This window comes from Atractosteus spatula, chromosome 14 (genome assembly GCF_055471065.1).
Source record: "Atractosteus spatula isolate fAtrSpa1 chromosome 14, fAtrSpa1.hap1, whole genome shotgun sequence".
NCBI classification, from domain to species: Eukaryota; Metazoa; Chordata; class Actinopteri; order Semionotiformes; family Lepisosteidae; genus Atractosteus; species Atractosteus spatula.
The window spans coordinates 18,043,139-18,069,846 of NC_142719.1; the positions used below are offsets into that span (position 1 = coordinate 18,043,139).

A 26,708-nucleotide genomic window follows, 5' to 3' on the forward strand; every position below is an offset into this window, starting at 1 on the left:
TAGCTGTAGAGAAATTCAGTCTTGCTCATCTGCAGAACATACTGTAAACTAAAGAAACTTTTCTGCAGCTTCAGCTTAATAGAGCCGCCCGTGTTTGTGCCCCAAGAGAATTTGACATTCAAATTGAAACAGAGAGAGCAAGATTGCAAGCTGGCAGAGATAACATGAATAGCTGTAGGAGCCACAGATACACCAAGAGAGTCTAGGGGAAGAATTAAGATATTGATTCAGTTTATTATCCTTCCCCAGCCCACCTCCAGACCATCAGAGGACTCTCCTTGTTGAGATCAGCAGGAGCCCTGCACACACGCTCAAAGGTACAGGCTGTTCCAATACATGCCCATCTGTGTGTGTGGTGCGTTTGCCTGCGGCTGGGAGGTGATTTGACCCAAGGGGCTGGCCTTATCAGTGCTGCAGGGCCTGTTTTCAGCAACCCAGGCCCTTATCAGCCCTCGGTCCCCTCTGTGTTGCACGTTCTTCGATAAGCCAGGCTGAGAAAATGTTTTCTTTTTTTTTCCCGCCTTGTGAGCGCTAAATCCTGCTCATGCGTCTTTTTAAATTTAAAGCCTTGTATGTGTGTATGTGGGGTAGTTTTAATGGGACGAGAAGAGAAGGAGATCAGAGAAGATCAGGGAATGGCAAAGACAGTCTAGAAGACCACCAAACGCACAGCTTACTTCGTGATGAAGAAAACAGGCTCTGTTTAAATATTTTATGCTGGCACATTTCATGGGTCACCCAGAAATGACTAGTTTCTAAACCATAAGGTCAGATCACTTTATTGGCCATATACAATTTCTTGTATTTTCACATACCCCAACTTGCTCTCCATGAGACACACAGACAGGGAGAGAAGCTTGGGGTCAGAGCACAGGGTTAGCCATTTATATGGCACCCCTGGAGCAGTTGGGGTTAATCCTACGGAGTAGGATTCCTCTGCCGGCCGCGGGATACTAACCGGCAACCTTCCAGGCACAGATCCTTAGCCACAGAGCCACCGCACCATATTGTGATGTTTACAAAAACAAATGAGTTAATCACTTAGGTAGATGAGAGTGAATTTCAGATGAGAACACCCACAGCCTATAGCTCTGAAGGACCACAGCTGGTCTTCCCATCTTAACTGAATCAGAGGACTACATGGATCGACACTCGCATGACTTAACTTGTCTTATGTAATAGCAGCCCTCCATGGTTAGGTGTGGCCAACCCAATACTGCCTCTAACACTTCAAAAGCAACACCCCCCCCAAAAAAAAAACAAAAGCCAAGAAGCTGCACTACACAAGCCTACAGTAAAACACAACCCTCAGGGCGCTGTGTCCCATCAAACACCAGGCAACCAGGCTGATGATGTTGCTAGGTTACAAAACAGAACACCAGGAACTGCAGGGCCCTTAGTTATTGTTTACCAAGAAACAAATGGCTCTTGTGGTTATCTGGTTATCTGAAAATACCCCCTCAAACCCATACAAAAAAAGCAGGGGACCGGAGGTGTGAAACTATAAATCTTTCTATGGTACGACTAGGTGGAGCAAATCTCTTAAATACACAGATCAGGGTTTTACAAAAGAGAGAAGCTACTTCCTGACCTGCTCTAATCACCCTCCAGCAGGACCCTAGGTCTGAGGAAGAAGGGATCTGGATTGTAGTTGTAGCTGAAGCAGGTGGCACAGTGGTGAAGTGGAAAGCTTGCAAAGCTGGGGACTCTGGGTTCAATTCCTATCTGTGTGGAGCTTGTATGTTTGGAGAGGTTTCTTCTGGGTGCTCCAGTTTCCTCCCACAGTCACACAAATATTCTGATAGGTTATGTGAATTCTGATGAAACTTCGCCCCTGGCGTGTGTCTATGTGTGTGTGCCCTGTGAAGGACTGGCATCCCATCCAGAGTGTACCCTGCCATGCACCCGTTGCTTGCTGGGATAGGCTCCGGCTCCTGTGTAACCCCCGAATAGGAAGAGGCTGTAAGAAAATGGGCAGATGGATGTAGTTGAAGCACAACTTACTGGTCGATTAAACAACATTTCATCAGCTCTTACCACAGGAGATGTGATGCCCATGTTTACTGAACTGCAACATTGTATCATGCACAGTAAGCAGCCGCACAAAATTCTACAGAATAAAAGTCTATGTAATAACAAGAAAAGATGAAGAATATGAAGGAGACTCGCCCATGTCCTCTCCTGCAGGAGGCCAGACTGTGACTGCTGAGCCCAGGGGAGGTGAAGTCATACTCGGCCCAATGGGGGACGATCAGGCCTAGGGGTCCCCCACATAATTTGAGGTGTCCTGTCACCACGCTTTAACCAGGAAGACTTGAAGGAGGTCAGAATCTAAACCCATTCAGCTGCACTGCATTTGAAGCAGAATTGCACCTCTTTAATCTGTACTGAACATGTAGCACCTTAAAAAGCGAGGCTCCACGCATTTTTTTTTTCCCAACCCAACGTTAATAATAGAATAGAAATAAACACACAGGCCTTTCATGAATGCAATCTTTTATTTTTTAAACAAATCTTTCAATATATCTTTATGTATATGAATAGACACTTTTTTTCCCATCTCTTAAATGAACAGACATTCGTGACCTAAAACAGACAAATGACAAGACACAAGGAACCCAGTGTTGTAGTGTTCTTTTTTTTGGCATTCTCAAAAAAACAACAGAAACAAAATACGAAGGACACGAGCACATCAGACTGAACCCGACTTGTAAACTGTTCTGAACCTGAGGCCTCCAGGATCACAAGCTCTCCTCCTCCCCTCTTTCGCGGTGAGGAGCTCAAGAGACCAGTTAACTCCCCCTGTGGTGGCGAGGGAGGAGGTGGGGGGATTCAAAAATAATAGTCAATCTCGTTTTGTATGATTTTCAGATGGCGCAAACAAACCCTGAAACCTAAGTGTCTCCGATCTGTAAAAGCACTGGACGGTTTTTTTTTTCCTTTTTAAGAGTCTGGTAACTACATTTTACACTGTTAGCTTTCTTTCACTCCGTCGCTCCTTCGATTGTGTTACGCGTTACAACATCTGATTGCGATCGTGCTGCACTTCACTGGAAGAAATTATGTGGTCTTACTAAATCCTTGATGAACATGATGCATATCAGGAAATAGTCTGGTGTAGGAAAGTATGGAGGGGAATAAAAAAACAGCTGAAAGGCCTGATCTGCGATTGTTACTTTAGCCTTCAGTACGGTACAAGACATACAGTGTACATCAGGGCCAAACAGCCTGCCCCCCCCAGAGAAAGTGGGCAAAGCCCCCGCCAAGTGTTATTTATAGTGAAGCCAGTGCTCAAGAATACATTAGTCCCACCCAGTCATCTTAATATGGCCACTTCACAGACACCACTTAACAAGCATGGCCTTTCTCCCTTTACCATGCCACTGATGGATTACCAAGGCTGGAAAGGCAATACACACCCCATCGCATTGGGTTGACTTGCATCGGCTTCAAGCAACTTACAGACTCCGAAGCTAACCGGCCCTGCCTCGGGCATATAGTGTGGCTTGCAACAGAACGTTCTGCCTTGAACCCCCGAGTCTCCTGTATAACAGATTATTCTCAGGGGACAGAGCGTACAGCTCTGGCCGGCCAGGACAAGGACAGGGCCTATAGCTTATGCCGAGGCCGCCTCTATCAGAAATCCTCTTGTCGTAATAAACCGTCTATTGGGCACCCGCAGCGCACAGCTTGCGAGAACTCAGGGACGTCCGGAAGGCACGATCTACACCCAGGCTAGAGGAGGTGGGCTCTGACTAAACACCGTGGCCTCCTATGGCCGAGCACACCCACGATGAGACCACCGTGAAGCTGGAGGCTCCTGCAGGCGGGAAGGGCTGCGGCTGCAGTCCACACTCCGGCCAGCAGGGGGAGCCTCTAGCAGCCTGAGCACCGCCGGATTCCGCCAGCTGCCTGCCAGTGCAACAGCTGGAGGTCAGGAGCCTAAGAAAACACGAGGCTGAAGGGCACCAAGAAGACGCAGGCTTCCATCATTCTCCACCGAGGCAGCCAGGAGAGGACAGTTCTCCTGTTTACCGCCACTAAACCTCCATCCACAACGTTCATCCAACACGTTAAAGCTACTTCGCTCTCTTACAAGTACACAGCCATCATGGCAGAAGGTAGCACAAAACACTGAAATATACCCACTGTTAGGGACATAAATACTAGCACCCTGTTACCTTTAAACAAACGTATACACTAGATCATCTAATCTCCCTTTTGCGTGAGTGAAAACATACTGAGTATTTCTGATGAATACTTGGTTTAATAACCAATATCTTACATACTTCACAAATTAGTGAACTCACTGCTTACAGTACAGGATATCAACAGTAATGACTATTGATACTAACATCTGGATAACAGGATGGCCAAAGCCTCCGTTTCTTCATTGTATATTTCTGTTTATTAAAGAGAATTGGGGGGAACACACCTGGGGATAGTGACGTTTAAAAAACTCGTGGAGACTAAGTACTTGCACAAAAAATATTTAAATATTAAATCCTAAGTAGTACCAACTACTACTACAAACTGTTACAAAGAACCTCCAGGCACCCTGGACTAGGAAAGTACTGACCGACTCCAGGGCTGTAGTACTGCGTAACGGCCGCTGGGTGGCAATATCGCGCTGAGACAACTTCCGGATTAACAAACGCGACCTCCCGGCCTTTTGCAAAATTCAGGTTTACTTTAAAACATACAAACTACGCACGGACTTAAAAATATCGATGCACTTCTATAGACATTCGGACATGACCCGTGACATCTACAGTATCAATTAGGACTATATAGAAATTTACCCCCGTGCCGTTTTTTTAACACGGCTTGTTGGTCAAATTCATTAAAAATCTGGGCTTCTGGCCTGGCAGGCCTGCGGTCAAGTAACGAGACTGACTGCGGGATCGAGGCGCACGCTGGACAGAGGTGATCTCTCAATTCTGTGCCACTGAAAAGAAAACCATCACGGTCTCATTCAGGGTGTACTGTTTTTTTTTCCTTTTGAGTCACTGGAGCTAGATCATTATTCTATCTCTCCTCATCTTTGGAATACATATATAACTTAATTTTATGTATCTAATAAATTAATGCATGCACAGTTTGTATAACACAATCATTTGACGTCCTAATCACACTAGAATATTCTCCATGAGTACAGCGAGACCTGTCTAGACTCACAAGTCTGCTTGTAAATGCTGTACAGCAAGAAAAACAATAGCATTTCTCTCTCCAAGGAAACCTTCCTAAACAAAATAATGTGTATTTGTTTACAGAATATCACAGATTTAGGCCTTAAAGGGAGAAATGACTGGGGGGAGGGTTCAATGCTAAAGAATGAGATGCATATGAACCTGAAACAAGAAAGTTGAGAGGCGACTTCAACCCCTCCTGCGACCCCAGCTGTAACCCTGTGCTGGAAATGTCGAATCCCATCAGACACAGGCCAGACCCACACTTGCAGGCGTGACAGCACAGCCCTGCCAGACTCCGCAGCACAGATCTACAGTGCTCACACTCTGGTGTGAATTAAAACACGCCGCCCCCAAAGAACACAGGCGACAGGAGCAGCTGTGCCCCAGAGGGATCAGCCAGCCCTGGGGCACGGACCCCAGCCAGGCCCCCGGCATCCCTGCTGGCACAGCTCCCGTCAGCAGGACAGCAAAGAGCCGTCCTGGGCCGCCGGACCTTCGGAGTTGAGCCCTGCTTTCTTCCCATAACCGGGATGTAAAAAAAAAACCTGGGGCAGACAAGTCCTTCCAGAGATTCTTTTCCAAGGTCTTCATTCGCTGCCCTGATCCCAAATCGCACATCTCTGTTCTGAACTCAAACAAATGCAGCATTTTTACTAATACTGAGGTTCACAACTGCGCACCTAATCAGGTCCAACTGTGTATAATAAGGCCCCTGCCAGCCATGTGGCGCTGGAGAGAAAAGGCTTTGAGTGGGCAAACAGGAGAGGGGTGTTGCCGCTGCTCTCAGGGGAAATCTTTTACACATAACTGACCTTCAACCCCCCCAGTCCCACCACCTCAATCACATGTGAGAACTTCCACATGAAGCACAGAACACTGATATCAGCCATGGCACTGCCTGAGCACAGGAGTCCTGACCATCACCCCTAGACACACCACCTCTGTGCTCCTCCTGATCACTTCTCTGTCTGCATGGCTGTGAAGAGAAGCACCCCCACTCCGAAGCCCACAAACACTACGGTTTCCAAGCTGCAAAGTGTGAAGCAGCCTAAAACCAGGCACTAAGATGTTACAGTTAAGTGAAATTAAACAGCTACCCCCCCCCTCCCGCCCCCACCACCTCTAAAAAATGATAACATTTTCTAGTCAGAACTTCAGCTCCCTACAGAACTAAAAGCAGGTGTGGTTTGTACCTGCTCCGTTTTGTGCTTGGTGCTGTGTCACACTGTCTGCCTTGAGGCTCCTTATGAAAATACAGCAGGGCGTTGAGCAAGCACACTGCAAGCATGCAGCAGTAATCCCTCTGACTAACACAGCCATGCGGGGCGTTACTCAGTGAAAACAGAATAATACCTCTTAGAAGTAACACAAGGCACAACAGGCTATGATTTTCTTTTAGAATGGGGTTTCCTGCTTTACAGACAGAACTCTCGTTAAATGAGCCAATCAGCAGCCTGCGATGGTGAGATGTTGGTCAGCCACAGGCGAGTTTTAGTCACTGGCAACAGTTTAAGGCTAAAGCAAGCTTCGGAGTTCTCTCTTAGGTACAATAATTGCCAGCAACTGGGCAGTTTAACATGGAAGTGTGTGCATTGCTGTGAAGACTGTAAAGAGTAAAGACTCCCAGCACGTAGCAGCTTCAGGAGATACGTTCATGAACAAGCCGGAAAACAAGTTCTTTCAGCACTGAGGCCAGGTGTTTGCATATGCAGGTTCAACCACTATAAGGTCACACTTATTACGCGTCTTGCACCTGGTGCGGGCATTTCCATAAAGCCTGAAGCTTGTGGGAAATCTGTCTTGCTACACAACGGGGGGGGGGGGGGGGGGGTCTTTAATTTCAGTACTGACGTAGATGCAGAATGGATCGAAAACCTTTTTTCTTTTTTTTTTTAAAAGAAGGCAATTTGCCAGTGGGTTCTGGGGGTCAGTGATGGGGCACTTCAGAGTTATGGAACCTAAAATGCCAAAAATACATCTATTCTAATATTTGCAGCTATCAAAACACTTTAAACTTAGTAAACCACTCCTCATGCCAATTGCTTTAAGGTGCCCAGTGGCCCCAGGGCACATCAGCTATGCTTAAACCTGGATTGAGCGAAACAGTTCTAATTAACACGTATGTAAATGAGGGTATCCTGAACAGTAAAAGAGGATGAGGAAGGGATGTGGAGGGGGGGTTATAGAAGGCTAGGGCTGATGGGGAAATGTGTGGTGGGGGGTGAGACAAGGTGACTCAAAGGAAAGGTTTGCGTAGAGCACAGTAATACGAAGCAGGGAAGGGAGATGGTGAAGTATTGGCAACGTTTCCTTAAAACAGTAATACAGATGTGCACTGAGCTGAATACAGTGTTTTGGACTGGGGCAGAGGCACAGCAGAAGCTGCAGGAGGCGAAAGGGACTGCAGCACCTTGGCAGTACAAATGGCTCCACCGTTGTGCTGCAGTAACTGGCGCTGTTCAGTTCTCTTATGCAGGAGCCAAAAATAAAGCGCATAGTTCTTTTTTTTGTTTGCTGGAGCAGTATACTACAGGGGAGGAGGGCTGGCATGGAGGGGCAAATTAAGGCTCTTCTAATAGCATGATCATCTAAGGAGTGCTGTTTGAATAACTCTTCGTCTATGCACTCTGTTCTTAAAGGCCTTGCGCCAAAACTGTCCTGCGCGGTTCCGTTCCCCTGCTCTCTTTTCATACCCACCTCCCTCGGGAAGCCCTGCACTACGAAGTGTGATTTCCGCGCGGCTTCTATGAAAACGCACAAGGCACCAGCGCAGGGGCTCCATTCCGGAGCAGTGTGAGCACTGACAGACGCCGGCCCGACTTGTCACGCGACGTCTCGGGTGCCGTTCTACTTTGGGTGCCCCACAGTCGGGCCGACCGGGCAGGAGGAGAGACGGGAGCACCGAGGGGGGTGTTCCCTGCCGGCACTCTGGGCGAAGTGTCTGCTGCTCTGCTCTGCCTTGACATCGGCCACAACCCCGTCGGGGAACGTCAGGCTGGGGAACACTGTGGGGAAGGGGTCACGTCACACTTGAAGAGCAGAGCAGGGGCGGTAGGCGTGTCCACATTTACAGAGGGAGAAGGACAAGGAGCCTGTAAGGGCAGGCATTAGCTCCAGACCGTCTCGTAAGCAAGCACTGGCTGATCAACCCAATAAAGCCAATCTGGTACTGTTCGTAACGCAGCATGATTAATGCCTCTCGGGGCAGCTGTGGGCAAGGAAAGCTTCTCCAGATCACCACGAGGGGGACTGGGGAAAGGGGGTATGTGGTCTTGGAGCTTGGGGGACTTTTCGGTGGCTGAACCTGCAAACCTGATTGAGGACCAGCCAGTTGTCGCTCAGGAACAAGCGCGGGGACTGGGGGGGGTTCTGGTGAAGAGGGAGAAGGCGTGGGAGCGTGGATGTGATCGGGCGGCGAGGGGTCAAAGGGCACGCGGGGCCTAGCAGGCGCAGCCCCCCTGGCTGGACGGCGGGCTCTCCTGCAGCGTGGTGGCCTTGTGGTTGCCCAGCATGTTGGGGTCGCTGTCCATGCTCTCGTTCATCTTCTCGCAGATGATGTCCACCAGCCGCTCGAAGACCTGCTTGACGTTGATGTTGTCCTTGGCGCTGGCCTCAAAGAACTGGAAGCCTGTGGCGACATGATCAAACCTTTTATTGAGCTCCAGAGCGAGCTCATCTACCACCCCACCTGACCTTAAGAGATCCCCTCCCTCTCTCATTAATAGGACTCATTCATCAGTTGTTGCTTAAAATGGAGAAGTTCCCCAGCCTCTGCTCAGACTGAGAAAGGAATTGCCAGGCGATAAAATCAGCTGAAACTGAGCAATTATCTTTACTGCACAAAACTACTTTGTACAAATTAGAATCATGCAGAAGAAAACCAAGTTTACCTACAATGTACTGAAAAATTCACTTAACCTAAAACTCTTATTCAAACCAAACAGGCTAGATGGTCTCAGGATAAGAATGTTTGTTTGTTGTTTTCTTTACTTTCATTTCTTTGAAACTCAAAGTGCGGTTTTTACTCTGATGCCACAGAGTTAATTTGTGCTGACTGCAGTTCCTGTCTGATTGTGAGGGGTGGGGGGGGGTCTCCAGGCTTTCATTACACCTCTTGATGAGTAAATGGAATGCATGGACTTAAATGGAAGAAACACTACTGCTCCCAGGTCTGTAAAACCCCGTGAGGAACCGATCCACAGAAACTTAACGCTAAAAAGGATGAAACATGCCTAAACCTTCAGAAAAAAAATAACATAACCAAGTTGAATTTTCACCATATTTTTGAAAGGCATTGTTAGTTTTAGTGTGGTATTATTATGCTTACACAGCATATTTACCATTATTACCTTAATGCGTTTTGTAGTAAACTTTGGTAAATAGAGGGGTATGATACAGCCAACAATTCACTGTGCTTTCGTTATGGTTTAACTCCTTTCGATACTAATATATTCTAGTGTAAGATTACTAAAGACTAGGAAGATGGCCTTAACCTGCCACCTTGTAAACAAATCGGTCTGTTCCTGTATGTCAGGATTCGGGACAGGGAGTAGCTTGCTCTTTACATAAAGGGGCTGGTGGGAGTCTGGGGAAAAACTGATTCCAGAGGATCCTTCCGGAAGCTGTAGGGCAAGATCTGTGGGTCAGTGAGCTGGCAGTGACCCATTGAGAAACAGAAGCGGAATGGTTCCGACCGAGAGGAGACGTTTCTGACGTCCTTGGGCCTGGAGGCCTGGTGCCACCCGCTCACCTAGCTCGTCCGCCAGCCTGCGCCCCTCCTCCGTCGGGATGATCCGGTCGTCCTCCAGGTCGCACTTGTTGCCCACCAGGATGACCTGCGCGTTATCCCAGGAGTACGTCTTGATCTGCGTTGCCCTGTGGAGAGATTGGGGAGAGGGTGGAGGGTATCAGTGGGATGTGTCCCCAGGAGCAAGCGTCTCCCCAACTGGGGGGCAGATCTGCACACTGCCCCCTCTGGGCCCACGGCTGCTGACATACCACCTCTTTCCTGCTCTTGCGAAAGGTTTGCTGCTCCTACTTACTAATTACAGAACACGCCCCTGCTGCTGTTTATTTAGTGGCCTTTCCTACTCCATCTAGGTCTCCCTAAAAACATACACTAGGAAGTATCTCTATTTACCCAAGCCTGTTTTTGTAGAAAAGACGTGCAGCCGATGGATTTAGATTCCATGCTTTAATGATATTTTGATCACTCCACTTCACTCGAGCGAAGAACTAAATCGCTTCACCGGGCGTGAGAGCTGACTGGACACGGGCGATGAGTTGATTTTATCTGTTGAATGTCAAGCCGGGTGGAAATCAAGATAAGGAAAACGCTGCCAGCCTTCACGACACGAGTGCTTCAAAGGCTAAACGGAGTCGGCACACTGTCCTCCTCTAGGGAGTGCGCCGCCATCGATCTCCAAGCTGTCAGTGATGAGCCACAAGTCCAGGATCAATAGGGAGGTTTTAGAGTAACGGTCTGGCCAGGAGTGTCTAGCTGCTACAAAACTCCACTTACAGTGATTGGTGACAACCTGCCTGCAGAGTGCTATACCGATCAAGTTCTGGGTTCTCATCTGATGGCCCTTCTATGGGCTCAATACTGGGCGACAAAACTCCAGCAGGACAACACGCCTCTTCACAATGGCCATGAAACAACAGTTTTCTTCCTAGATGAGAATGTGACACTTTGTCATGGTTCCCTTATAAGCCTCATTGAACATTTATGGACTCAACTAGGAGGATGAGTCATCTAGGGCTCAGAGACCAGTGAACAGGCAGACACGCTTGCCCAGGCAGGGAACAGATTCCCAAGAGACAGCACCTGCAGCCTGTTGCAATGCCAGATGTGCAGCTTGTGATCTTCCAGCAAATGTGTCAGAGATCAATGTTAATCAGCCTAAGGAATTTACATCACCTGCTCAACAAAACGTCATCACGTGGTTTCAAGAGAGATTTTTCCCCAACATTGCACAAATTTCTAGTCATGGGATCCATTTTTGACGCTCAGTATATACATGTTCCAACCTCCCTCTGTTACTAATCACTCTTCTCCTCTTCTGCTGACCTCTCCGCTGCTCTGTGGCTGTTCTGACAGTCTCCCTCCCTCCCCCTGTCACTCACCAGTCCTGCACGGCATTGAAGGAGTCCTGGTTGGTGATGTCGTACATGAGCAGGAAGCCCATGGCTCCCCGGTAGTAGGCTGTGGTGATGGTCCGGTACCTCTCTTGGCCAGCCGTGTCCTGGAAAGGCACAGACGCACCCACATGAACACGCCCACACGGACACACTCCCCCAGAACTTATCAGGTCCAGCTCGTAAAATTCTTTTACGAAGGATGGCAAAACTTACGACTTAAATTAAGCACGGAATTGGAATATGTCCAGCCAGCCCCAGTGTGATCTTAAATGATGTCCAGTTGTGCAGGACCTTAAGAAAAACACTTTATGTGTTTTTAAATGAGGTTAATTGCCTAATTGTCAACTGAGACTGGAACAAAAGCAGACTCCTGTGCTCGGGAAGGGCGTTTATTCTGACTGATGCAAGAGGATCAGCAGTAGCCTGTGGAAAGAGAGTGTTATCTGGGATACAAGGCACGGCTCTAGAGCTAGAGGAGTTAAATTGAATTTGTTTTTGTCACTTGTGTTTGGTTTTCATTAGTCATCCCTAGACTGCCACGACACAAAAGGACAGAGAGGGAACGCGTACGTGCGCATCTGTCTCCCTCTGCTCGCATCCATTATTTTAATTAAGGGCAATGACGTCCGAGTGCTTTCTTTATCAACGCTCCCTGGCGCTCATAAAAAAAAAACGCATTAAAAAGATCAAACAGCCAAAAGTGGCGATGGAAGCCCGTCGGCATGGTGATCCGCCCTGTCTCCTGGTAACCGGGTCCGAGGCTCTGTGTTTAAAAATATAGGGGCATGACATCATAAAAGGTTGCCCGGGTAACAGAGGTGTGTGTGTGGGGTCACTGAAGTTTTCCAGGGGAGGATGCGCGCGTGTGACGCGAGACCTGACAATACCCGTCAGTTTTTCAAAACACACAAAAAAAAGTCACGGACCAAAATATATTCATGGCAATGGAACACTGAAGCTTTCATCCTTCTTCTGTGTTGGAGGCAGCACAAGTTTCAAACAACACTATTGCATGAATTGTGGGTAGGTTTGCACTAGATCAGGCCACCGAGTGCACAAGACCCCCCCCCCCCTCCCAGCAATGGCAACTGGATCCGTACAGGAGTTCAGTCAGGAGGTAACAGCACAGTCAGCGAGGGGATTGCAAACCTGCAAACACACTTGTTAGACACCAGGGAGAAGGCAGTCTCCACTTCTTTTCAAGATGAGATCCTTGCAAGTATGTAGCTTTGAACAGAAAACTGCTAGCTACCTCGCAGTTCCGCTTTTAAAGCCTTCGGCAGCTGTCGTCACCACGTCTCAGTGGCTCAGGCCCTGGTACTCCCAGCGCCCCTCAGAGCAATGCCCACCGGCTACAGACGTGGCATTCTGAGGCCACCTGACACACACACTCCAGCTCTCGGGCAGAGAGGTAGCCTTATTCCCCATGCAACACCCCCGCATCAACAACCCATCCCAGCAGAGGACATCAGAGTGGGCGGAGCTGAAGAGCAGCACTGTAACTGCATCTGCTTCTCGCACAAACCTGAGCCCCCCCAAAAAAATCACAAGCCCCATTTGCAAATCCTTCACCGTTAAAGCATTGCCTACGCTGTCATCTGCAGAAACTCAACACTATACATCCTTCACACCATCACACAAACTTCCACATAGCTTCCACTTGTGTCCTCTGGTTCATCATTCGCTGTTGCTTCTGGGACACGGGACAAGTTGACTTTGTCAAGGCCTTTGAGGACTTGGAATAAATCAAAATAGTTCATCAAAGCTGAACTGGGCCAGCGGTGAGTACAGTGCCGTTCAAAGGCTTGCAGAGAGAAGAGAAAAGTCAGAAGGGAGAGCGCTGATGTGCTCTTCTGTGCTCCAGTCACTTCAATCACCCATCTACTGGTAACAGAGCAGCAGCCCCTCCTGCAGATGTGGACGAGGACACGTGTTGCAAGAGAAAAGGACAGCCTATCTGCTCGTTGCTCCCCAGCTTGTCACATCGCTGGGAATTTGTGCAGGTTAATAATAATAATAATAATAATAATAATTTCTTACACTTATCTAGCGCTTTTCTGGGCACTCCACTCAAAGCGCTTTACAGGTAATGGGGACTCCCCTCCACCACCACCACTGCGCAGCCCCACCTGGATGATGTGACAGCAGCCATAGTGCACCAGTACACTCCCACACACCAGCTATCAGTGGGGAGGAGAGCAGAGTAATGTACCCAGTTCATAGATGGGGATTATTAGGAGGCCATGATTGGTTTTACGTCTCATCCAAAGGATGGCGCCTGTTTTACAGTATAGTGTCCCCATCACTATACTGGGGCATTAGGACCCACATGGACCGCAGGGTGAGCACCCCCTACTGGTCCCACTAACAGCTCTTCCAGCAGCAACCTTAGTTTTTCCCAGGAGTCTCCCATCCAGGTACTGACCAGGCTCACACCTGCTGAGCTTCAGTGGGTCGCCAGTTGTGAGCTGCAGAGTGATATGGCTGCTGGCTAAAGGTTAAAGCGTCTCTAGCCTCCACACGGGGTCCTGCCTTCTGTACGGACAGCGTAATTCCTGGGGAAAAAAGCGGCGCTGGCAAACAGGAGGAAGTAGTGGAGGGAGAAAGGGGCGGGGCTCTCTCACGGGACTCCGCCCCATCCTGCCCCACCCCCCTTCGCTCACGACTCCACCGAGCGACCGAGGCCTGCCCCCGCTCTTGCCCCCAGAGATTCAACAGCAGAGGGCGGGTAGCAACCAGCTGGACTGCCCTGCCCTGCCGGTTGATCATTAACTCCTGTGTCAACTGGGTCACTTTGCTAAGGGAGTCCCCCCAGCTAGAGGGCAGGATCTTTTCCCACACCAGCTTATTACACCTGGCGCAGAGCTCGAAAGGCAAGCACAATCAATCACATTCCTGCTGGGACAAAACCAAATCACCTAGATCCTGTGCAGCGAGTTCAGTTCAGCCACATAGAATTTAATAATATTAAACACTATTCATTCAATAATCACACCCATATAATAACATGTTCACTTTAGTTTTATTTCATCTTTAGAGCTTCTGTGTGCGTAATAATACTGAGGTGTTATGCTGTACCCTCTCATTTTCACCAGGAAATACAATAATTCTACTAAAAAACTAAACTGATCTTTCAGTAGATGAAACATGGCGAGATTAAACATCAGGGCTTTCAAATCCCAGCTGTAGTCAAGTTAGTATCTGAAGGCTCTCAAATCTACTATTATGTCACTGAGTCTTTAATGAACTGTTATTATTGTTATTAAATAACTGTTTTACTATTATATAAAACTACTACTAGTGGTTTCAGATCCTAAAGTACTACGGTTCAGGTTAAATGTTTTATTTAGTCCAAAATCTGCAACTTTATATTAAACGGAAATGACAAATATCTAAAACAGTTTTGAATGGGTATAATTAAGTAGAGAAGAGCTTAGAAGGACAAAAACAAGGAATCCTGATGAAGCTCAAGTGCTTGTACAAGCTTTCTCTAGCAGCCCAATGAACAGACATTTCCTGCACACCACAACACCCTCCCTGATGTGACATGCAGGTTGTCCAAAAGCACTGTAAAAGCCTAGATGCTCATTGTCTGTGGTTGTGCCACACACTGCTACATTTCCAAATGGCAAATGACTAACAAGTCTCTCTTTTCCAAAACTCAAACTGGCAGTGCTTTTAAGAATCTGTTCTCCACAATCACGTCCTCCACACATACTCTGCTGAAACGCCCACATGCAGAGTTGCTTCAGCGTCAGATAAGCTCCATGGTGCCCAACAGGTGAGGTAGTGACAACTGGAGGAATGGTGAGTCCCTCACTGACATCACCGCACACCTGCAGGGCCTGGCTCGGCACAGGAGACACTGTCTACTAGCAAGCCAAGCGAGTGCCCTGTTGTTCTACAAACTCCCCCCACCATCCTTTTTAAAGCTCCTCCAGCAGGACTGAAGCAGCTTTAATTGAAGAATCCGCCGTTTCCACCTTAAACAAAGAAGTGCCCACTCAACCTCTGGTCAGGCCGTAAGCTCAACTACCAGGCGCCCAAGTTACTGTATTTTTTATGTCAGGAGCACAAACAATATACTGAACACGAGAACGGTCCCAGCTGCCAGCCCCCTCCCACCCCAGGGACCCCACGCTCACCCAGATCTGCAGCTTGACCCTCTTGTCGTTGCGGTAGACGGTCTTGACCTTGAAGTCGATGCCCACGGTGCTGACGAAGGCGGAGGTGAAGGAGTCGTCGGCGTAGCGGAAGAGGAAGGAGGTCTTGCCCACGCTGCTGTTCCCGATGATGAGCAGCTTGAACATGTAGTCGAAGTTCTGGTCGGCCGCATCCTTCTGGGACTGCCGGGAGTCGTTCGCCGACGCCATCTGGTGGTGGGAGGACAGATCAAAGAGAGAGAAAGGAGAGGGGGGCAGAGGACAGAAGGAGGAGAAGAAAACAGAAGGATACAAGAGTCAGGGGAGAGAAAGTCATCCAACCGGTCGTAGTAGCACAGTCAGCCAAGAAACCCATCAAAGCCATTAAATGTTTCCCCACACAAACATGCGGTTTGCTGCGGGCACCTGCCACTCTTTGTGTAATCGGGATCCTCCAGCTCTGCCCTAACCCCAGCTCCAGCCTTGGCCTTAAGTGTCGAATTTATTAAAAAGGTCTGGTTCATGTCCAGCCAGCCCTTGCAGAATGGTTACACCTCTGGTTCTTAAAGCCTTTGCGCAACTCTGCGAGACAGGGTAGGAGCTGGCTCAGACGTCTCTTGAAGTTGGACCCCAATGGAGCTTTTAACCCAAAGAACAGACAACATGGATCCATCTTTAAAAAGGAGAGATTTTGAGTGTCTGTTATTGGAAGGTTCTTGTTAGAAAGGGATGCGGTAGGTTTTTGATTGCCATTATTGGCATTTTAAAACAGTATCCTGATCCGGGGGGAGTGGGGGTGGCTACCTTTAACTTCTCTTTTGTTGTATCAACACTCCCCCCCCCCTTCCCCTCCAGGCTCTGGGGCCATGCAGACGCATCAAAACGGCTCCTCGCTCTCTCAGACGAGCCGCCGAAGCCCGTCGTCGTGGAAACCAGCCCAGCAGCTTCTCCCTGTCCATTAGCGAGAAAGCCGACTGAAACTGCTGAGTGTGTGTTCTGCTGGGCTGACTTTATTCGTTTTTTTTTTTTTAAAAAGACTGCTGCAGTCATCTTCCCAAATTGATTTCCCACCCTCCCTTAACACCACAGCCAAAGTACAGAGCTATTTTTCCTGCAGGGGAGCTGGGGGGGGGGGGATTGCTTTGAAAGGTTCTCTGCCCTCATATAGATGGGAACATCAGTGCCTGCAGTAGTTACTGCTGTCCATGTTGAGAGCACTCAGTCACAGCATCCTCGACTCCTTCATTCTTTATTCCAGCTTTGTGTTTTAGAGACAGATGCAACAGATCGCCAACAATGGGCCATCATTGACAACATAAAAAACTTTGCAAATTCATTTTCAAACGCCCTACTAAGGATCCCAAAAAGCACAGCACTAACCCGCCACCCCGCCATTTTTCGTGTTAAGTCAATTTGAACTCAGCGGCTCACAGCCGAAACACGCCAAGATCGAAAGAATGAAGGTTAGGCGCTGATCCGATTAAATAAACTGACTCACTGGCGCATCGCTGAATCAGAAGAACACAAAGGCAACTCTGTGATGAAACGTGGGCCATTCTGCCTATCTGGGTTTGCCCTTCTCCCAGGTAAACAGCAGAGCTGGGGGGCAGCTCCAATCTCGAAGGAACGGACAAGAAGAAACACGCTGCCTGCTCAGATCTTTTTCACTTCTGTGCGGCGATCAGGAAGGGAAGAGGTGATCAGACCCATGGGGCCAGGCTGATGTGTCCATCTGTGGGTCTCTGGATCACATCAGCGGTCAGGCAGAGGCAAGAGGCCCTAAGAAATGCCACATCGGAGGTGACCCCAACCCCACGCTGGACAAGGGTGCCAGTTCACCCACTTTTAATAATAATAATAATAATAATAATAATAATTCCTTACACTTATATAGCACTTTTCTGGACACTCCACTCAAAGCGCTTAACAGGTAATGGGGATCCCCTCCACCAACACCAGTGTGCAACCCCACTGGATGATGCGACGGCATCCACAGTGCGCCAGAACGCTCACCACACACCAGCTATCGGTGGGGAGGAGAACAGAGTGATGAAGCCAGTTCTTAGATGGGGATTATTAGGAGGCTTTTAGCCAGGAACGCGCTCCCCAGCCTAGCCATGCCGAAACTGGGGGAGGGAGGCATAAATACATCAGAAACAATGAAACTGGAAAAAAATACAAGCTACCGGCTTCACTTGATTACAATTGATTTTAGGCAAAGGGCAAGCGGCCCACTCCTGCAGAAAGAGGAGTAATGAAACTGCAGCTGTGGAAGACTCCAGTCTGATCTGCTCTCTCTCACCGTGCTAAGGGTCCATCCATCACTTCTGTTGTTGTGTTTTTCAGCTTCTCTGGCCCAGTGCCTTGTAAATTGGAACGAGACAGTCGTGAGGATGGATTGTGCGGCGGGTGACAGCGCACGACTGTCTGTTTGGGTTTCCTCGGACCCAGCCCAGGCGGAAACGGGTCCTGGCGGAACCGGGACGGCCCAGAGCTGACCTTTTTAAATGGGCCTCCCCACATGCTAGCCAACGGCCCGGGATTTGGGCTGGCCCTGTATTGCTTTAATTTCTCCCAACACTTCTTTCATCGATGAATTTAACTCTTGCATTGCGCCAAAGAGGGGCGCCCCAAGAAACGGACTTGGAAAAAGTCAGGAAGAGGTTTTAGACTCCCGGTGCGTGGCAGCCAGATCTATTTTGTGTTTTATAAGCTGCAGAGATCTCGCAAAAAAAGCCCAGTCATGTTGCACTGCCTTGTTTTGACATGGAAACCATTTCAGCTCCACATGTATTTGTGTCTGCACACTTACTCAAAGTAGGAAGCAGGAAAGCCACAGCAGCTAGTGAGGGCTTGTGACCCAGAACCTGCTCTGGGCAAAACCCGGCGTGGCTTAGGACTCAGGGCTCAGGTCTGCATTCCTTCCTCCCCAGCAGTTACTCAGCAGAACATTGCAGAAGCACAGGGAACCACAACCGGCCCGACTGTAAACGAGCATCATTTCACAATTAACAAGGAGACACTTAACTCCCATCTGCGAGGAACCTAACAAATAACAGTGTGTGTGTGTGTGACAAAACACCAAAAACAAAACATCTGTATCTGCTAAGTCAGTCTAGGTGTGCAGCCTAATGCTGCTTTTATTTAATCAGAAACAGCCCTGTGTATGTGTCAGACCAAATCTTATAAGACTATGTGAAGAAGCTTTCCTCTCTCTCCAGGTCAGTCTTTTCGACTGGGGAACAATCAGCTGTCCCTGCAGGGGGGGCAGATCCCCTCCCTCACTGTCCCCCAATTTTCTCACATAGCTATCAAATGCAAAAGGACAATAAATATTAGGCTTTATCCCCAGTAAAAGTGTAGGACTCAAATCCAAATCAAAGAGCATTATGTTAATTGATAAACCCAAACGGGTCATTTCAGTCGGTGTTGCAAAGATTTGCTGCAGTGGAATTAATTAAAAAATGGTTAATTTTGTTAAGAAAAAAAAATCAGCTGATGCTTTCAAGAGAGGGGCGGTGGTGCAGGAGTTAGTTACCGCCTGACAGCACTGGGGCCCTGGTCCAATTCTTGACCTGGCTTGCTGTCTGCGTGGAGTTTGCATGTTCTCCCCATGCTTGTGTGGGTTTCCTCTGGGTGCTCCAGTTTCCTCCCACAGTCCAAAGACATGGAAAAACTGGCCCCGGTGTGAGTGAGTCTGTGTGTCTGTCTGCCCTATAATGGACTGGCATCCTATCATGGGCATATCCTGCCTTGTGCCCATGATGCTTGCCAGGATAGGCTCTGGCCCCCACGCAGCCCTGGGCTGAATAAAGAGCTTAGAAAATGGGTGGATGGATGATGCATTTGAGCTGGAAGAGTTTCAAGTACACCCCTCCCCCTTCTTCTCCAGTTCTCCTCCTGCTAAACAGAGGCTGTCATCGGTATTTAATTGTTCATAAAACATGGGGAGAGATCGTTCCATGCAGAGCCACAAATGCATTTTTAAAACCATAGATCTGATGTTGCTGCAAGACAATGCATTCCACTCTGCAAAGCGTCTTCCCCACTGACAAGTTTAAAAGGCTGCCGGACAGCAGCGTTTTGCTTTTTAGAACCAGCATGAATCAGGATCTCTCTCTTGGAGTAGCTCATCTTATTACAAGCATAATCAGTGAGGGAGCTGTCCGATTACATACATTACTGCCTCAAGACCTCCTGCGAAAAAAATAAGGCTGCTGCAGGAAGAGGTGTTAGTGGGGTCAGCAGGGGGCACTCACCCTGTGGTCTGTGTGGGTCCTAATGCCCCAGTATAGTGACGGGGACAACCGTCCTTTGTTTGAGACATAAAATTGAGGTCCTGACTCTCTGTGGTCATTAAAAATCCCCAAGTGCTTCTTGAAACGAGTAGGGGTGTAACCCCGGCGTTCTGGCCAAAATTACCCCTGGCCTTTACCAATCATGGCCTCCTACTAACCCCCATCTATGAATTGGCTTCATCACTCTGCTCTCCTCCCCACTGATAGCTGGTTTGTGGTGAGTGTACTGGCGCACTATGGCTGCTGTCACATCATCCAGGTGGGGCTGCACACTGGTGGTGGTGGAGGGGATTCCCCATTACCTGTAAAGCGCTTTGAGTGGAGTGCCCAGAAAAGCGCTATATAAGTGTAACGAGTATTATTATTATCAAGACAACTTTAGCATTACACCCTGATAACCCCCCCCATTATAAATGAAAGTAGTTCACCCTGACTGGAACACCATGACTTAATATCAATATACACGTTTTAACTCACAAGGGGACCCACTTCATCTTCCACCAAGCTGGGGCCCCTACCTGGGTGACGCACAGCAGATCGGGCAGCAGAAGTGAGCAACCGCTCCGCCGACTGAAGCAAGGGGGATGTTTTGGGAGGCTAAGCTGTGCAAGCCCCAAGTGGAAATTTAACCAGGACACTTGGGAGAACTGTTGAGTTCCAAGGGCCCGCAGACAGTTTGTGATGACAGAAGCCATAACTGTTTATTCTCTAATCTTGTTCAACCTACCAGGCCCACAAAAACAGCGCCGGTCTAAGAAGCACCAGCATGGCCGGCCTAAAGGAAAGATTTGTCCTGCTACGCCACAACCTGACTGTCGATCAACCTCTGTAGGACGTCATTACCAATAGGGGTGACAAGACGCTATATGCTGTTAATTGACCCAGGTCGATGAGACAACACGCAATACCAAGACTCCTCGCTGTTACCTTAGACAGTGCAGAAGACTAACAGGCCTGTTTCATTTCATGGTGTACAGAAACCTCAGCTGACCAGGCACCATGCTGAGTTTCAATGTTTGATTTAAAGGTGGTGCTCTTGTACTGGGAGGAGAATCTGTTTACCCAATGAGTGAGAAAGGCATTTTTTCCGACGTTCCAAGACAGGCTTGGGATCCGTATTACAAACAGCCACGAGAAAACCACAAAACCATCCAGCTTTCCAACAGGACTGCTGCGCTGTAGCATAAACTGCACGTTTCTCCACCAGGGAGCTCACAGAGTACACCCAGGACATGCTCTCACGTGGGACGTGTTAGGGTGTGCTCCATTTTGTGCCAGGTGTTGGACCACAGTTGTAGATTCTCCAAAACCTACAAGGGATCCAGGCCTTAAGAGGATACGGAAGTGCAGGATTACAGACTGGCAGATCGCAAGCTCCTTTTGCTGGAGATCGAGCCGAAAAGGTCAAAAATGAAACAAGCTACCAGACTCATTTGCCAATTGTCAGCATACAATCACTTGCTCACTTTATCAAGATTAAACATAAAACAGATGCCATCCTACTGACAGGCCATGTGACAGCTGGCAATAAAACAATGTCAACAGGAGCTACACTTTGGCTTTACCTAGAAGCTTCCCCCATTATCTGCTTTTCATTAAACTTGTTAGCACTTTGAGGGACCCTTTCCACAGTATTTCATCACCATAGAAGCCACTGTGGCAAAAACCCAGAATTCCTCACAAACATCATCAGATAAACAGCCTAAGCATATAACGGAAACAACCAAGTGCTGCTGCATGGCTTAACCACGAAAAGTTTCATAAAAGAGCCAAAGAATCTCTGTGTACCACACAGAGATCTCCCATCTGTGTACAATAATTATATGTGGGTATTTTTTATAAAAGCACAGACCAATTTCCCACACCATAAGATCTTTCTTCTGACAGCAGAAACCAACAGTTTTAAAACCATATCACAGGCTACAGAGTCTACAGAGTTGAAGGTAAGGTTTGCTATGCAGGTTAATTTTACAAGTTGCTTTCCAAGGGCTACTTAACACAGACTGTAAAGGGCAGTACAAACTGACTTCCAAAGGGTTTAATGCCAACTTGACTATAGTCAGAATAGTCATGGGAGACGCACTAAAATGCAAATCAGCCGCATTTAGATTAAAACATAATGAGCAACTAGCATCGACTGAGGCAATTTAAAACAAAAATAACAGTGTCATCTACTCCTGAACGTCAAAGGTGTCGAAGAACTTCAGCTCTGTTTGGTGCCGCAGGGAATTCGTGGACGTCAAAGATAAATTGCTGGGCTTCAAAAAAAAATCCAAAAGCTGTTTAACATTTTGGGTTTTAACACGACATCACCACAATATATCGCTGAAAACCGTTTTCAGGTCTCTTGAGTTTAAATATTCTTATTGGACAATATTATATCCGGTTCTTCCGAACGGGGTTAAAAAAGAGTCGAGTTGCTGTTAGGAGGGAAAAAAACTACCAAGAGTATCAGTATAATTAATCTCTCCCACACGGTAACGGATTTCTGTAAGAGTTTGTGGCGCTAATCACCTCAAAACAAAAGAGTTTCAGGGTGGGAAAAAACAGCAGAGATTTGTGAAAAATGACTGCTCTGGCGAAGAAAAAAAAGCCGGCTCTGGACTGCCGTTTCATCATACTACGGGAAGTTTGGGCAACACAAAAGGACGGTGCAATCATTCATCCTGTATGTACAGTACTGACGATGCAGGAGTCGTGTCTTTTCCCCTCGCCCACAGCTAAAATTAAATTACACACCTGTTATTTTTTTTAAATAACCGCCCACAGGCACAACAGGCTGGGTGTGTTTGTCTCTTTGTAGAGAGTTGACTGAATTTGTTTTAATGCAGGGCGATGGATCATCAGAGCAGACTTACCGCCAGCTCCCCGAAGAAGACAGCTGTACCTACGCCCAACCAGGCCAGAAATTACCCGGTCTACCGTCCGTTTCACCTTAACTTTGCACTGACAGAACCAACTCTTTTCTTATTATATTTTCGAACTACACTCATACGTCGCTATATTCACAACTACGCCCTTATCATCTTATATTTCTTTTTCAACAAAACAATCTTAAACGATAGTAATGTAGTTGGGGCGTCGTCATCTAAATGGATTTACAGCTATAATCCTATGACCCAAGGGCAGAGGTACGATACGAGGATGAAGAGGGGTATATTCGTTCCGTTTCCTCGAACTGAAATTCGGCCAAGCTGTAGTTTAAGGAAAGAAGGGGGGGGGGAGACTGTACTTAGTCAACACTGCAACAACATTTTATAGGACCGACACCCGATTGCATCCAGGTAGGACGCGTTCTCATTAGATCTAGCGAGGCACGTCTGCCTTGCTACACAGCAGCCCAGCTCGTCAAAAAACAAATTCATTTTCTCCTGCGCCAGCTTCTGGGCTGCACAATACCACCAGTGTCCCATCCAGTAACATCTCGCATATCTCAGAGCGTTCATAATACTGGTAAGAAATTAACAAATGTCATCATCACACGCACACTGCAGTGCTTGGCGTCTCCACGGTTACCATATGAGCTCCACCACTGACTCCCTGGAAATACAAACAATTGACGACACACCGCTTTGAAAAAAAAAGTTTTTCCCCCCTACTAATCCGTTTTCCATTCTTTGACGATATTCAAGTTACTGGACAAATGTTTACAACATACATCATCCGGCATAAACGCTATTGTATGTATATATATTTGAAAGCTGTCAAATAATTACTTTTAGGGTTTTTCGAACACGTTTCCTTGTATCCACTGGGTAGAAAACGTGATATGAAAAACATTGCTAGTTTCCTGTACCACCTAATTTCAAGACACATGGCGATTAGATTTAACCCTCGACAGTCTATTTCAACCTCTTATTGTAAAACTTTATTTAAAAATATTTTATTATTGCGAGAACTCCGTAATATATTCATATCTACAGTATGTGCACGGTGGCGACATCAACCGTTTGCATTGAAATAACTACTAAGAACTAATCCAAAACGCAAAGGCGAGACATATAACTGAAAGGAAGTTTGCACATATATGCCTATTATGAACGTCTCGAGCCAATATAACATACTTGCTAAGAACCGCAAGAAGTTGTTTTTAGACAGAGCATTTCCTAACACGTCACTTTTAGATTAGCAATCAGGAAAATAATGGCAATTTTTCAGATTCCCGGGTTGTAATGACCTTTTAATCCGTTTGCGCGGATAAAACTGTTAATGCCGGGTGCGATTTTAATAGCGGATCGACGACCTGGGCGCAAAGTTGTGATTTTTCCACCTTAACCCACTCAAAATACGTGGATCTTGCCTAGCAGCCTAGAGCGTCCAGATGTTACAGAGTAGCACTCCGGACAGGATGGGAATAAAGCAGGAAATATAAACGGAGTGCAAATCGCAGGAAAAGGGTTTTTTACACGACAGGAAAGCCCCCAAACTTCACAGTGAATCCCAGTCGCACCCTTTCCATATGCAATCATCGCTATAATCCAGAGGAAACCCAAACGCAGTACGACTTCTACGCCCAGCTGGAAAGAAGATAACATCGGAAGCTCCTACCTTGTTTTCGCCTGTTAACGCTCTCAAGACCTCCTGCTTCGCTGCACTGTGTGTTGTCTTTTTCTTACGGCTTTTTAACCGACTTGAGTTACTTTCGGGGAGAGAGCTCTTTCTCTCCCTCCCAACCGGCCAGCACGGTGTTTTCGGTCTCCTGCTCCGCCGCCCTCTCGCCACCCGGATCCAGGAGCTCCCTTTGCAGCCGCGACGGTTCAAGGAAACCAGCGGAAAAGCCGTGCAGCGCCTGGAGGTCCGGATTGTGAAAGACACACCTTCTGCGGCTGCTTTTCTTTTTTGACTTGGCCTGCTTCCCTTTCACAGACCTTAACAATCAACAGCCCGCCTCATTCGCCGAGGATGGCTGGTGCGCACCCCTGCCAAACACACACGGTTACCGAAAGCGGGTGTGTGCGCGGCGGGGAGTAACTCACCTCAGGACGTTATTTTACTCGCCGGTTTTAAAGGGCGTTAACTGTGAACAATATTTCATGTCCAACACCCCCCCCCTCCTTTTAATTTTTTTTTTCACTGCCCAACCACTTTCGGAGCTTTCCCCGTGAGGTCACTTATAACAGGACGAGCCGGGAAACGCAGCTGTTTTGCAAGTCAATGGTTAACCCCGCTGGCATCGGGAGCAGGAGAGAATGTTTTTTATATAAAAAATTAAATTGTGAGGTAAATGGCATCAAAATCAACAGACACACACAATATGACATACACCAACCCAGACTGTGTCTAAGCGGGTTTCAGCACTAACAGGACCGGGGTGAAGTGAGCTTTTCTCAGATCAAGGGAAAGAATTATATATAAACCCTTGTCAGAGGAACTCGCCTTTAAAACAAACCTGCACTGCAGGCCTTCTGCCTTAATTTGCACAGAACAACACCCCAGTATCTGATGAAACAACAAGTGGTGGTTACTATAATAGTAAAAATATTAAATAATACCCAGTTGTGCCCCCCTCCATGTGTATTGACTCCATTAAATATCCATAATTCTACTTTTTGCCTGAAAAAACAGTAGGCTAGGGTTACCTAATCAGTTATGCTTAGCCTTTGAGCTGGACCATTGTATGGGAATATCTGCAAACCAGCTTTAACTATCTACTAGACTTACTGCACCTGTTTGCCCCCCCCACTCCAGAGTGATCCTGCGATTTGTAAATGTATCAAATAAAAAACATCAAGCTGGCCAGTGATCCTGCAGGCTACAGTAAGCAAACTGCTTCTAATGGGCTCCTCTAGGTTTTTGGACGCAGAATTTCATCTGCCCCGACCAAACCCATCAATACCACAGTGCAGGGGGCTCCATCTTGTATCAGCAGGCTCGGCAGCGCCTATGTATATTTCAGACTCTCTTGTCCTGAAGGAAACAAAGATGTGTATTTGCACAGAGGCCTTGTCACTTTAAAATCATTATTAATCATCTTTGCTCACACAGACACCCCCCCCCCCACAAAGCATAAAGAGACAGCTGGACTGTATCTGGTAGCACAGTCTGCTGCCGCACATCCAGGCCCTAATCCAGAACAATACAGTATTTATACATAGCTGTGGAATATGATAGTTAACGGATTCCCTGTCTGTAATGGATTCACACCCTGTTCAAATGGCTTTCAGACAGAATCAAGACTGATTCATTCAGCTCAAGCACCCCAGAGCCTGATCTTCTCAGCCTTCAAAGACGCCAGCCCTGAAGCGTCTGGTAAAATCCAGGTGAAACTGTGCTGTGCGCATAGCAGCTGGCTCAGATGTGACTGGAGGGTTTCACTTCGGTGAATGGCTGAATATTGCCATCATTAGACACTTTGGACAGTGTTGGCACGTGCATTGGAATAATATGGAGAATATAGAATAATGTAGAAACAGAACTAAGAAAAAACACTGCACATATTTGTCCTCTGCTTGTTCTTCCTCAGCCTGAGGAGTCCCAAATACAACAACCAATCTGCTCATGGGTTGACTGCTTTTTTAACTGCTGTACCTCACGATAGGTGCATCGCAATGTCTTAGCTTGCCCGTCTCTCTGAAAGGAAAAGGACAGAACCTGTTACTGCACACTCTCATACCTCCCTTCCCGTCTCATTCTCTCCCTCGCAAAGACCTGCGGTGATCATCAAGTTGATGCGTCACCGTTAATGCGAAAGGCTGGCTATGCCACCTGTTCTTATTTTACGAGACTTTTCCTCTTGTTTAATATCCTGTTCGACACACCTGCAGCTCCCACAAGTTGCACCAGACGCTTTCCTCTTCCACTGGGGGCCGGAGTGTTTGCTCTTTCTTAATGGTGCCTTTGCCAACTATTAAGTCTCCCACTGCAAGAAAGCGGTCTTAAGCAAATAATGTAATCCAAGTGGAAAGGATGACCTATAATGCACAAAAGAGGCAGCA

At 47.6% G+C, this 26,708-nt stretch overlaps 1 protein-coding gene across 1 annotated transcript; it reads right to left on the bottom strand.

The window, feature by feature from the left end:
• Positions 1–2,479: 2,479 nt before the first annotated feature.
• Positions 2,480–24,730, bottom strand: rab3db (RAB3D, member RAS oncogene family, b). The gene is made up of 5 exons (XM_088931562.1): positions 24,322–24,730; positions 15,479–15,706; positions 11,319–11,437; positions 9,943–10,067; positions 2,480–8,820 (listed from the first exon to the last, which is right to left on the bottom strand). Exons 2-5 carry the CDS (start codon positions 15,704–15,706, stop codon positions 8,633–8,635), a joined length of 660 nt encoding a protein of 219 aa, XP_088787688.1. The 5' UTR covers positions 24,322–24,730; the 3' UTR covers positions 2,480–8,632.
• Positions 24,731–26,708: the final 1,978 nt, after the last annotated feature.

Bases quoted from the DNA above. Each gene is read 5' to 3' on its own strand.
- rab3db (XM_088931562.1), bottom strand. From the start codon at position 15,706: ATGGCGTCGGCGAACGACTCCCGGCAGTCCCAGAAGGATGCGGCCGAC. The intron at 11,438-15,478 runs GTGAGCGTGGGG...GTGCCTTTCCAG, and splicing joins GGGTCAAGCTGCAGATCTGG to GACACGGCTGGCCAAGAGAG. The intron at 10,068-11,318 runs GTGAGTGACAGG...ATCTCTCCACAG, and splicing joins TTCAATGCCGTGCAGGACTG to GGCAACGCAGATCAAGACGT.